The following is a 12949-nucleotide window of genomic DNA, read 5'->3' as shown; positions in this document are numbered from 1 at the left end:
ATGAGCCGGGCGGAGGCCGAGCCCTGCTCCCGGGCGCTGGCGCAGGCCCGCGTCTACCTGGGGCAGCTGCGGAGCCGCGTCTCGCCGGCGGGGCCCGAGGGCGGCGGGCGGCGGGACTACCTCGTGGAGGCGGCGCGGCAGCTGCGGCTGGCGCTGGAGCGGGACGTCAGCGAGGACTACGAGGAGGCCTTCAACCACTACCAGAACGGCGTGGACGTGCTGCTCCGCGGCGTGCAGGGTGCGCGGGGCCGCCCCGGCGGGCGGGGGCCGGGGCATCCCTCCGGGGAGCGCGGCCAGGGGCCGGGGCATCCCTCCGGGGAGCAGGAACAGGGGCCGGGGCATCCCTCTGGGGAGCACAGCAGGGGAACCAGGGCATCCCTCTGAGGAGCATGGCCAGAGGACCGGAACATCCCTCTGGAGAGCATGGCCGGGGGCTGGGGCATCCCTCTGGAGAGCATGGCCAGGGGGCTGGGGCATCCCTCCGGTGAGCACGACCAAGGGACTAGGGCATTCATCCAGGGAAACCAGCGAGGGGGCCAGGGCATCCCTCCGGGGAGCACGGACAAGGGACCGGGGCATCCCTTCAGGGAGCGCGGCCCAGGGACCAGGACATCTGTCTGGCAAAACCAGCAAGGGGGCCAGGGCATCCCTCTGGGCAGTGTGGCCAGGTGACCAGGGCATCCCTTCAGGGAGCACAGCAGGCCCCTCATGCCCACCCTCTGCACCACCTGCAGTGGACCCCAACAAGGAGCGTCGGGAGGCTGTGAAGCGGAAGATCACACAGTACCTGAGGCGTGCAGAGGAAATCTTCAACTGCCACCTCCAGCGGGCTGCGGGGGGTGGCAACCCCACTGCCACGGTGAGGGGCTGGCGTGGGGCGGCACGGGTGGGATGGCAGTGGGTCTGTGGCATTGGGAAACATGGGGGGGGACACATAAAGCAGCCCCACTGAGCGTCCTCAACCGCCTCTGCTACATGTCACAGTAAGGTGGTGTAGAGAAAATGACAGACACATCAGCTGCAGAGTATGCTGGTGGCTGCGAGGGAGCTGGCAGCCCTTTGCCCTGCCTGGAGCAAAGAGCTGAGGTGGGCCCAGCTTGCCTGAGGCGCTCCCAGGACCGTCCCCCCACAAGGTGTGGAAGTTTTAGCTTGGGGCCATCGTAGTGAAAATGGCCATTTTTGGTGGGACTGAAGGCACCGGGGGGAACCACTTTGTCAGATGTTAAAAATGTCATCTTCCCTGTCATTGTGCCCATCTGGATGGAAACCAAAGATGATGGCTGCTTGCTGCATTGTGGGAAGGAGGTGGTTAATGAAGGGAGAAGGGAGTGAGGCAGGGCAGAGTCGGGGCCTGGTGAGAAGGATGAGAGGAGAACGGCAACTACCTTCCCTACAGATCCCCTTAGTGCTGAGGCAGTCCAGGCCCAGGTATAAATTTTGGAGTGATCTTACCTCTGCTGCAGGTGCCAGCTTTCCCTGAAAACTTCAGAAATCCAGGAGCTGGACAGGAAAACGGTCCAGCTGATGTCAGGAATCAACCATGGCAGTTGGAGAGCTGTCTCTGGATGTTGACCAGCCTGGCAGTATTGCTGCCCACTCTGGAGAATGCCGGGACTTCTCCCACCCACTCTTACGGACAGTAATGTCTCTAGGTCCCTTATCCTCTTCTTCACCACCTTGCAGGGTTACAGCAGCCTGCGCTTCCGGCCGATCAGGACGCTGAGCTCAGCAGTGGAGAACCTGAGACGGTGTAAGGTTGTGGGAGTGATCGATAAGGTAATGACTTGACCTGGAACTGGGGGGGTGAGGCTGGGGCTGGACCAAGGGGAGTGTAACCTGGAGGGTCCTGGCAGCTGGGATGTGGGTGCCGGCCCCCAGTGCACCCACCAAGGAACGTGAGGGTTACCATCTACACCATTCCCACCCAGGAAAATTTGCAGGCAAGGATGCAATACCCTTTAGGAGTTAGCTGGGAAATCTGTTAACGTCCTCATTCCTTTTGCTTACAAGATCTCCTAAGATATTTACAAGGACGTTGATGCATCTGGTTCTTTCCCATGCGTGGAATCGTGTTTGATGCCTGGGTACCATATGGATAATCTGAACTTCAGTGGAAGACAAGCTATATAGATGAATCAACTAATTAGTAGTTCATGATCTTGGAGTGAAGATGGCTTACCATCTCCATACTCACACTGACACGTTGCTCTCTGCCGTTTGCACATCTTGATTTGTCAGGACTGATGTGGTCCTTCTGTCCTGCCGAGGCGCAGGTGGGCAGCACAGTGCACCCCACAGAGCCCAGAGGGAGCAGTATGACACCCTTCATTGTGAAGGAAGCAAAAATGGTGTGGGAGTCACTTCTTTCTTTAATTAACTCTCTACTCCGTAGCTCCATGGCTATCTCATTGCTAATAGCCTAAGCTGTGTTTTGTTTTTTAAGAGTAGGGGTTTGAGCACCACCAAATTCTTCTAGTTGGGTGGGAGTTTGTTGTTCCAGAGTTGAGTCCCTGGGTCATTCCTGTAGGCTGTGTGTTGGGGTGGGAGCAGTCACTGCTTCTGACCAGTGCTGTATATACTGCTCCCAGGTGCAGATCGTCCAGGATCCGGCCACTGGTGGGACCTTTATACTTAAGGTGGGTGTTTTCAGTTTCATCTGCCTGCTTCACCCTGTCATGCTAGAGCTTTCTTGTCCCAGCAGATGGTTCGGCAGGTGAGAGGACCAAAAAATAGCAGATCACAGAAGTGTTAGAGGAAGTTCATTGTTCATAAAGCTTCTTTTGACTGCCTCAGCCATCTTCTGTGGTCGGAAGGGAAGTGGTTCTCCTCAGTCATCCATTCCTCTGCCTTGTAATGCTGGCTGGCCTCCTGCCCTGCCAGGTGCTAGGTTGCTGGGAGTCCAAGCTTATGCTGTGCTGTAACATCCATCTACCTGTACCTCCTCAGAGCCTCCCCAAATCCCATGTTGAGACTCGTGAGCGACAGACCATCATCCCTCATGGGGTCCCCTTCATGGTCAAGCTGCTGTGCTACTATGTGAGTGAGGACTCCATCTTCCTCCACCTGGAGCACGTGCAGGGTGAGTAGGGACAGCATTGCCTTCCATCTGTGGAGCATTCTGCTCTTATCCCCAGCCTCGCTTTCTTTAAAGTCTCAAATATGTTTCTTCTGCCGGTTTGGGACTCGTTTTTATAGTGACAGCACAAGCTGTCTTCTTCATAGGAGGGTGGTGGGTACTAGGGCTTGGAGACTTTGTGGAAGGAGCTGCTTAGCTGTGTTGGGGATTCTGGAGGTTTGGTAAGAACTGACTGGGGAAGTAACCTAGAAATAGGCCTGTGGAGACCTACAAGGAGAAAGAGATTGTGTGTGTAGGGATGTTATATGGAAACTAGCCTTACGGACCGCTGAGTCCCATGGGAGGGAATGGGCATGCCTTGAGGTAAAGAGGTTGATGTGGCCCAGTGTCTTGAAAAGAAAAACCTCTTCATTTTACTGGCATTATTTGTCCATGAAAGCGAAGTCATGGAAAAGGAGAACCAAGTGAGGTAGTTCACCTGGATGTTGTAGAACAAAACAAGCTTTTGATAAGACCTTTATAAAACATTTTTCAGTTACAAAAGAAGAGGCCACACTGCATTTTGAGATCAGACCAAAGAGAGGAGACGGAGAATGGGGGCATAAAGGGCAGGGAGCACATTGGCGTTCGGGTACAACAAGGAGGCAACCTTGGGGCCTGTCCCAGATCCTGGTGAAGAAGTGTGACAAGGTGGAGGCTTGTACCAAGGAGCTGCTTTGCTCTCTGCTGGTTGCATGGATGTGTAGGGAGCAGCAGCTGGAGTCTGGCAATGATAAACGAAGGCTGACGTATGTTGGAGAACAGCCTCAGCTCCTCATGCGTTGCTGTAGGATGAATTTGCAGAAAGCAGCCAGAAGCTAAATGTGGTGAGGCCGGGGAGCCCCACAGTGTGCTGTGGGTTCCAGGGCTCGCTGATCTGGCTCATTGCTTACTCCTCATGCTGTGGGAGCTCTCTAGCATTGCCGTCACATGGGGAGGAAAGGCTTTTGGGTGAAACTGGGTATGGAGGTGGTATCAGGGGCATGTGTGAAGATGTAGCCGGCCTGTGACATGGAAGTGGCAGAGCTGGGATCAAGGAGACTGTGCAGAAGGAGGAGCAGGGCTGCTAAAGGAGAGGGGAATGAGCCTTTGGTGTGCCAGGTCCTGGGGGAGGTGTGGTGTTGAGCATGGTGTGCTTATAGGACTGGGGAGTATTCTGCATGGACTTGTGTGGGGTTCCCACAGGACAATGGTGGGAACGAGGTACTGAAAGAGCTATGTCCAGGCATGTCCAGGGGGTGGTAATGGGGTGGTGATGAACTAGCCAATCATAATACAGAACAAGGGCCTTAGCTATGAGACCAACAAAATATGGGGGAAGTTGAGGACCTTGGCTATGAGAAATATAAGATATGGGGAAGCTGAAAAATAAGAAAGAATGCAGCACCTGCAAGATATAACTTTTTAGCATAAGCCAATCAGAACTAATATAGAGGCGTGTGAACAAACCATACTAACCAATCATAATAGAAATGACACATACACGGAGTGTACCCTCAATAGAATAGTATAAATGTACCCTCAGATACGAAAATAAACGAGATCTGCTTAACGATCATATTGGTCTGCGTGCATTTACTCCGTGCCCTCTCAAGTGGCGCCCGAACAGGGACTTTCCCCCGGACCAGGGGCCTTCGGCCGGAGACTGCGGAGAAGCAGCGGACAACGGCACGAAAGGAAAGGGTGAGAGGAAGCCAGCTGTAGAGTGCTGCCCCGGCACTGGATTTTCGCACCGGCAGGAACGGATGCGGTAAGCCCGAGTGTTGCTAGCAAAGGAAAACCTGGGTAGGGCTTCCCAGGCAGCTGGGGGAGGAATGGGGTCTACCCTGACCAAGACAGAAGTGGCAGTGGTGAAACTCCTCCAACATATACTCTCTGAGAGAGGAATTAAATACGATGAAGCTGCGTTAAAGCAGTTACTGTTTTGGGCAAAAGATAAAGGACATTTTACAACCTTTAATGATGTCTTTGAAGTGCCTTTATGGGAGAAGATTGGTGACTCTCTCTGGAATGTGGTGTCAAGTGGTGATAAGGAAGCCTTTAAATTGTCTGCTACATGGAGGCTGGTTAGCGAAGCGTTAAAAGGAATAAAAGCAGAGAGAGAAGTCACACATTCAGCTTTTATGGCTTTAGGACCGCAGACGTCTACTACCCCCTCACTGTTTGCGGGACCAACACCTCCCACGGCCCTGGTGGCTGTACCGGTGGCAGCTCCTTTACCGCCGTGGGTACAGACGGCTCCGAAAAAAGCCGAGGAGCGGGGAGCGAGAAAAATAGATACAGATCCATCAGAACCAAGAGTGCACCCTAAAACACGAACTCGATTTGGACTAATTGATTCAGACGCTGAACAGGAGACTTGGCCAAAACCCCCTCCGAAACCCCCTCCTCCTCTCATCGATTTCTCTACGGATGAGGCTGAGCAGGAGGACAAGAAGGAGGGTAAACATGCTTCGTATCCACCTTTACCGGATTCGCCGTTTCCTGAGTCTGTTGAACAAAGTTTACATTCCGGCGCGAAACGACCACCGTTAAAGTCGCCATTTACTGAGTCAGCAGTACCAGAATCACAAGGACTTAAAGGACTGTTACCATCACGAAATGGACACGAAATTGACATGACAGAGCTCGGTAGACCACTGGAAGAATTAAAGACGGAATTGCAGCAGCACCGTTCAGCCAACACCTCGAGACACGTGACTATGTCTCCCCCAAACCCCCCTCTGTGTTCGGGACAAGTATTAGGGCCACCTCAACCTCCTTTGCAATTCCCTACCCCACCTTTAGATAGGGGCGGGGGGGGAGGTTTGCGTCCATCTGGTAATGTGGGAGGTGAGGGAGAGGATCAGCGTCCGCCCGCGTATACGGGGAAAGGGGGGGGAGGAGTAAAATGGAAAGGGATCATTCGAGATGTGTTATTAGAAGGAGTTATAATTCCACAAGCATATCCGGTGATTGTGGATGCGGGTCCTGAGGGAAGAAATATTTGGCAACCGTTAGATTGGAAAATTGTAAAAGAAGCATTGTTACTACAGTTAGCAAGGGACAACAGAGATGAGGACTGCAGGAGAGTTGTTGCAGGGATGGCGAATCGTGGCCCCACCTTAACTGAGCTAATGGATGTTTGCGGGAAGGTAGGAACCACCACATTTCAGATGGAGCATTTAGCAAAAACTTTTGCGGCGGCAGTTAAGGTAGTTCATCGTTGTTATACATGCGAGCAAATTTGTACATCGTATTGATTTGAATCAGGAAATACAAATTATCACTTTGTTTGATAGGCAAATTCCGTATGCAATAATTGGTCAATGGAATTCAGAATAATCAAATTCGTTACATATATTGGAATGGCATGATTGCAGAGCTATTGGCACAGATTATCATCAAAGGTCGGATGCGATGTCGGGAGCTTGTGGCCAGAGATCCTGCATCACCTATTGCAGCTCAATATTTTGAGTGGTGTGTGGCTAATAGCTTTGCTTTGCAAACAGCCATGGAGAATTTCTCAGGACAGGTTGTTTACCACTTGCCCTCCCATCCTGTTATAAAATTGAGTGCGGAACTTCCAATTGCCACAGGAGTGTCTGCGCACCACACTCCTGTGGATGGAATTACCATTTTTACGGATGGATCTGGGAAAACAGGCAAGGTGGGCCTTGTAATTGCTGGCATTGTAAAGCAATTGGATAGATCTGTTATAGAGCATACATGTAATCAGCGTGTTTTTGAATTGCTGCGAGCTCTGTGGCAAGAAATTCAAATCTGAACTGCATTGTTTTATGTTTTACATGTAAGAAATCATACTAATTTGCCTGGGTTTATTGCAGAAGGCAATGCTCGACCAGACTAGACATTACCGGACTAGACATTACTGGACTAGACCCAGATTATATCTATTTACCTATCAAGAAGGAATATCTACAGTGGTTAACAAATCAGTCAACTATTTTTCAAGCGGCCTTACAGGACTTTACTGGACAATTGTTAACACATTTGCCAAAAGATAAAAAGTTACAGTTTATTTACAAACAGGATTGGGAGGAATAACCTATCAGATCAGAGATACCTGTGACTGGACTAACTGTTTTTACTGATGCAGGGAAGCGATCACATTCAGCAGTTATTACCTGGCAAGAGGATGGACAATGGAAACATTGCAAATTCTCAGGACAAACTGAGGACTCATTGCAGACACTTGAACTTTTTGCAATATACCAGGTCTTTATAAAATGGAAGGACTTACCTGTAAATATTGTAACAGACTCTCTTTATGCAGCAGGCATTGTAAATCGAATTGAAAGAGCTTTTATACGACCAGTGAAGAATATGCGACTTTACACCATTTTGCTACAGTTGCATGAGGCAATAAACCTCGGGGAGGTACCTTATTTTGTTACCCACATTCTTAGTCATCAATTTGATCAAGATTTGAGCATTGGAAATAATAAAGCAGACACACTTGTGTTCTGTACGCAAATATCACCAAATTTATTTGAACAAGCGCGCCTGTCCCATCAATTCTTTCATCAATCAGCGAAAATGCTAGCGAAACAATTTCAGCTCACCATGGCACAAGCACGTGAATTGGTCAGTGCTTGTCCTAGTTGTCAGAAAATTGGCATGGGAATTGGAATAGGGGTAAATCCTCGAGGGTTGAGTGCGTTGCAACTGTGGCAAATGGATGTTACATTGCAGAATTTGGAAGACTCAAATATGTTCATGTATCTGTTAATACGTTTTCACATGTAATATGGGCAACAGCACAAACTGGGGAAACAGGTCGTCATGTCAAACGACATTTACTTGCTTGCTTTGCAAGTCTTGGGGTTCCACAACAACTTAAGACTGATAATGGACCAGCATACTGTTCACAGATTTTTCATCAATTTTGTCAACTATGGGGTATTACACATATCACTGGGATTCCTCATTCGCCTACGGGTCAGGCGATTGTGGAACGTGCTCATAGTACATTGAAACAGCTTCTGCAAAAACAAAAAGGGGGAGAGGAGACTGAACCTTCTGAGAGACTTGCAAAAGCTGTTTATGTACTTAACCATTTAACTTTAGCAGGAGATAAGGAGCGACCCCCAATTGTAATACATTGGGAGGCAGTTCGACAGGGAGCAAGCTATGTGCAAAACAAAGGCAAAGTGTGGTATAGGGAACCAGGTACTAACGAGTGGTTGGGACCAGGGGAACTATTACTAATGGGTTGAGGTTATGCTTCTGTCTCTACAGGCACAGGCGTACGATGGTTTCCGATCAAATGTATTAAACCATATGTGGAGGTGGAATCTAGATCCGGAGATCCGACAGAGAGTAGCAGAAGACAGCAGGGCAATTAGGGATGCAGCAGAAAATAGTTGGCTCAACAAAACATGGGTTGTGTTAAGACAATCATTGACTTCCAAAGGGGGAAATTGATACCGGATGGTTTAGCAACGATTTAGCAAGAGTAGGCCTCAGAGTAGGCTCTAAAAGGCCTGCTCTGTGTTACCTTTACACAGAATCAGCTTTCCTGTCAGTAATTTTCCTTTCAGCTAGAATAACAGAGAATAACAGTATGTTCTGAAGCAAACTGCATGTTTTGTAGATAGAGTTTACTTATGGGAAATTATCCTACTTGTGTTACCCTGTTTGTTTGCATGTTTGCAGAGAACTGTGCAATGAATGGTCAATACAGCCTTTTTGGCACAACAACAGAGAGCAGGATTTATGGGTAACCAAGGCTGGAATTCTCTGACCGGGCTCTGCGAGACACAGGGAACCAGGTTCAAGTAAGAAACAAAGACAAAAAGGACAGGACAGGACATAGCTCGTTCAAAAACAAAAAGGGGGATTTGTGGGGTTTCCACGGGACAATGGTGGGAACGAGGTACTGAACGAGCTATGTCCAGGCATGTCCAGGGGGTGGTAATGGGGTGGTGATGAACTAGCCAGTCATAATACAGAACAAGGGCCTTAGCTATGAGACCAACAAGATATGGGGGAAGTTGAGGACCTTGGCTATGAGAAAAATAAGATATGGGGAAGCTGAAAAATAAGAAAGAATGCAGCACCTGCAAGATATAACTTTTTAGCATAAGCCAATCAGAACTAATATAGAGGCGTGTGAACAAACCATACTAACCAATCATAATAGAAATGACACATACACGGAGTGTACCCTCAATAGAATAGTATAAATGTACCCTCAGATACGAAAATAAACGAGATCTGCTTAACGATCATATTGGTCTGCGTGCATTTACTCCGTGCCCTCTCAGACTTGAGCTTTGCTGGGGAGATTAACGCTGCTTGTTCACGTCCCAGCATGCAGGCCTTGGCCTGTGCCTGAATGGCCCGTGTGCACAGCAGGGGAACCAGGGATGCTTTCTGCCCCATGACTTGTTCTTCTCTCCTCTTTCCAGGGGAGACGCTGTGGTCCCACCTCTGCTCCAAGTACTGCGTCCAGCAGGACTCTGCCGATTCAAACACCATTCAAGCCCCGAGGGACTGTGGCAGTGAGGACAGTGTGGGAAGATCCCAGGGCAGGAGCCAAGTCTCCATCTTCTCTGCTCGGACAGGCAGTGGCCTCCCAGGCTCCGCGACCCACCAAGTATTGGGAAATACTGATGCCTTGCCCCCTCAGGAGCAGTCCCCCGACCCCATGGACCCTGGCTCGGGCAACCACTGCCGGCTTTGCCTGGCTCCCGCTGGTGGCCCAAGGACTGCACCTGCAAGGCAGGATCTAAGCGTGACCCAGGCTACGTCTGGCATCATGGACCATGTTCCATCAGCATCAGCCAAATGCCCCGGCCACCTTACCAACCAGGGCCTGGTCATCTACCCCTGGGATGCTCTAACCAGTGGCACGGGCTGCGTATCGGAGAGAGCAGCCTCCCAACAAGACCCTGGGCCACGTGCTGGTGAAAGGCTTCCCCAGACACCCGGTCCTGTACTGAAGACTGTGAGAGGGGGCCAGCCAGCGGCAGGGGAGCCGCCATCTCAGCAAGTGTCTGAGGTCCCCTGGGCTTGGCGTCTCCTGCCCTCCTCGGGTCAGAGGCAGCTTCATGCAGGAGTTGCCCCATCTATCTCTGGCAAGCCCCGTGGGCCTGACGCAGCGGTGCAGGAGCCCTCGTGGGGAGCAGGCCTGACCTGTGGCCGGCTCAGAGAGTGGCCGCTCTCAGGACAGTACTGGTCTCTGGCTTCCCGTGGGCACGGCCACAGAGCGTGGGCTGTGAAGGAGGAGCAGGTGCAGCTGTGGGCAGCGGAAATCCTCCTGGCCTTGGAGGGACTTCACCAACAGGGTGTGTTGTGCCGGGATCTCAACCCCAGGAACCTGCTGCTTGATGCAGCCGGTACGTAGTGCCCCAGGCTGCTGCCCTGAGGAGAACGAGGTTGGCCTCTCGGCTGGGAGCCTGCCATTTGCCCCACTTCCAGGGGCACGGACTTTCTGAGTTTGCTTTGGGCGAGGGTGGATGTTTCTGAACCTGTGAGTGCGGTCTCGGTTGGGATTTCCAAGTGGTTATTACAAGAGATGGCTCTGCAGTGGGAGAGTCAAGGGCCACAGCCACAGGAATGCATTGCCCCGCTCCCACGTGGGGACTGGCTGCCTGGGAAATCCCAGCATGAGGAAGCTGAGACCAGCTGAACTGTGCCTGAGGTTAGTGGGATTGCAGCTTTCTCCTGCTTGTAGTTACTGCTCACTGGGGTATTCTGGAGCCTGCCCATCCCTTCAAGCCATGGGTACTATGTCAGTGCAAGCCGAGCGCACATCCCTGCTCAGCTGGCAACAGCTGGGGCAAACTGGAGAGCTACAAATTGCTTAGGAAAAGAAAAATGCAGAGCGCTTTGCAAGGGCAAAGCTGACCTTCCTCCCTTTGGCACTGCTGCTTTCCTCACTAAAGCCTGCCCTGAGGTCTGCGAGCTTGGAGCCCACCTAACCAGTCTCACCAGCTGTGTGGGCCTGCTGGGCATCTGGGGCAAGCACTGGGAGGCCGGGGGATGCGCAGTGCCAGGGGTTGCACAGTGCTGCTGCATTCAGGGCACGGCAGGGACCCAGTGCCCTGGCTGGTCCCAGTTGTGCGGACGTGGCTTGCCTTTGTGTTCCGACCAAAGTCCCTAGCTTTGTCCTAACCTCCCTGCTTTTGGCTCTGGTGCTGCTCTGCAGGTCACATCCGTCTCACCTTCTTTGGCCAGTGGACAGAGGTGGAGCCCCAGTGCTGCAGCCAGGCACAGGAAGAGCTCTACAGTGCCCCAGGTAAGGGATGCGTCCCCTGCCTTCTCCTGCCCTTGGCCTGTGCTGCCGATGGGGGAAGAGGGGGCTTCTGCAGGCAGCGAGATGTGCCAGGCATGGCACAGCCACTGGCACTCCCTGCCTCCAGCTCTAACGCCTCTCTGGCTCTTTCTGCAGAAGTGGGGGGGATCGCAGAGCCCACGGAGGCAGCTGACTGCTGGAGCTTTGGCGCTCTCTTGTACGAGTTGCTGACAGGAGTGGTAAGAGGCAGAGGAGCTGTGCAAGGAGCGGGGGGAGGAGGAGGTGACATGGTAGCACAAGAGCTCCCTGCCATGCAGGGCTGGGGGGAGGATGCCTTGCCCTGCCAGCACCTCAGCACTGTGCCAGGTTGCTGTGATTCCTAGTGCCTGTGCATGGTCTCTGGGTTTTCAGGGTCCTGGGTTTTAAACCCTGCTGTGTAGAGCTGGGGTTGTGTGGTGATGAAGGCTCAGCAGGGAGCTCCTACCCGCCTCAGTGCCTCCGCTCACCATCACCCTCTGCCTTCTGCAGCCACTGTCCCAAAACTACCCGTCAGGGATTCAGCCTCACACCCAGTTGCATTTGCCGGAGGGGCTCAGCCTGGCTGCTGCGTCACTGCTCACCGAGGTGAGGGGCTTGGGTGGATGGGAGGGAGGATGGGCTAGAGGGCCCAGCCTCGGTAGCTTTTCTGGTGTTCCCCTCTCCCCATCCTGCTGTCCCATTCCCTTTCTCTGCAGCTCCTACAGTACAACCCAAAGCAGCGTTTGGGCTCTGGAGGAGGTGGCATGGCGAAGCTGAAGTCCCACTCTTTCTTCAGCACCATCCCATGGAACAAGCTGGTGGGCTAGGGAGGCCATCCTTCCCGCAGGGACCTGGGCACAGAGCCACTGTCCCTGGCACGTGTGACCCCAGGTGGCACTGGCAGCTCTGCTGCTGGGGGAGGTTTGCCTGCAAGGGCTGTCCCAGGCTGGGGTATGCATGAGGTTTTGCAGCCTTCCATGTTCTTCTGTCTCTGCTTGTGTTTGTTGGCATCTCTGAGAGAGGAGGCTGCGGTCTGGGCCAGGCTGTCTTGTCCTCTAGGTCCTCCCTGGTGGGGAAGGGAGCCAGGTGCCCACCTCCGGGGACAGGCCATGCTCCAGTTCTGGAGCATCCGTTGCTCAGCTTGGCACCGCACCCTGGGACTCCCTCCCTAGGGTTTTTATCTCTGCTGCTACCCCAGTGATCTCCTGCTCTGTTGTTTTTTGTGGCTTCCAAGTGCATCTCCTCCGGGCCCCGCTGGCTGGTGCCCAGGCCCAGGGTCTGCGCCCATCCCTGGCTGCATGTGTGTGTGTGTCGGGGGGGGGGGGGGGGTTAATCCCTGCTGCAGGGGTGAGATGGGAGGGAGCCCGCTGCTCTTCTCCCCCTGGCCCTTCGAAAAGAATAAATCCCTTGTTATCGCTTGCAGAAGTGTGCTTTTGTTTCTGAGCTGGAGCAGGGAGGCCTGGGCTGGGCGAGGGAGGGCCCCAAATCTGTCTCAAACCTGTGTGGGTGCCCTGGGTTGGTGTCACCCACAGGCTCTCAGCACCCTATAGCCAAAATCTAGAAGGTGGCACTTG

General features: G+C 52.7%; 1 protein-coding gene across 1 annotated transcript; it reads left to right on the top strand.

The window, feature by feature from the left end:
- Nucleotides 1–12660, top strand: RPS6KL1 (ribosomal protein S6 kinase like 1). Its single transcript, XM_068399889.1, has 10 exons — nucleotides 1–238; nucleotides 735–859; nucleotides 1684–1776; nucleotides 2589–2636; nucleotides 2947–3079; nucleotides 9529–10458; nucleotides 11271–11360; nucleotides 11514–11596; nucleotides 11886–11981; nucleotides 12092–12660. The coding sequence occupies exons 1-10, from the start codon at nucleotides 1–3 to the stop codon at nucleotides 12200–12202; spliced, it is 1947 nt and encodes a 648-aa protein (XP_068255990.1). The 3' UTR covers nucleotides 12203–12660.
- Nucleotides 12661–12949: the final 289 nt, after the last annotated feature.

The sequence above is a fragment of the Nyctibius grandis genome, chromosome 4 (genome assembly GCF_013368605.1).
Source record: "Nyctibius grandis isolate bNycGra1 chromosome 4, bNycGra1.pri, whole genome shotgun sequence".
Classification (NCBI taxonomy): domain Eukaryota; kingdom Metazoa; phylum Chordata; class Aves; order Nyctibiiformes; family Nyctibiidae; genus Nyctibius; species Nyctibius grandis.
The sequence above is the reverse complement of the archived record's forward strand: the minus strand, read 5'-3'. Positions and strand labels throughout refer to the sequence as shown.

Excerpts from the sequence above, each read along its gene's own strand:
- RPS6KL1 (XM_068399889.1), top strand. The coding sequence starts at position 1 with ATGAGCCGGGCGGAGGCCGAGCCCTGCTCCCGGGCGCTGGCGCAGGCC. Across the intron at positions 239-734 it reads GCTGCTCCGCGGCGTGCAGG|TGGACCCCAACAAGGAGCGT; the intron begins GTGCGCGGGGCC and ends CACCACCTGCAG. Across the intron at positions 1,777-2,588 it reads TTGTGGGAGTGATCGATAAG|GTGCAGATCGTCCAGGATCC; the intron begins GTAATGACTTGA and ends TACTGCTCCCAG.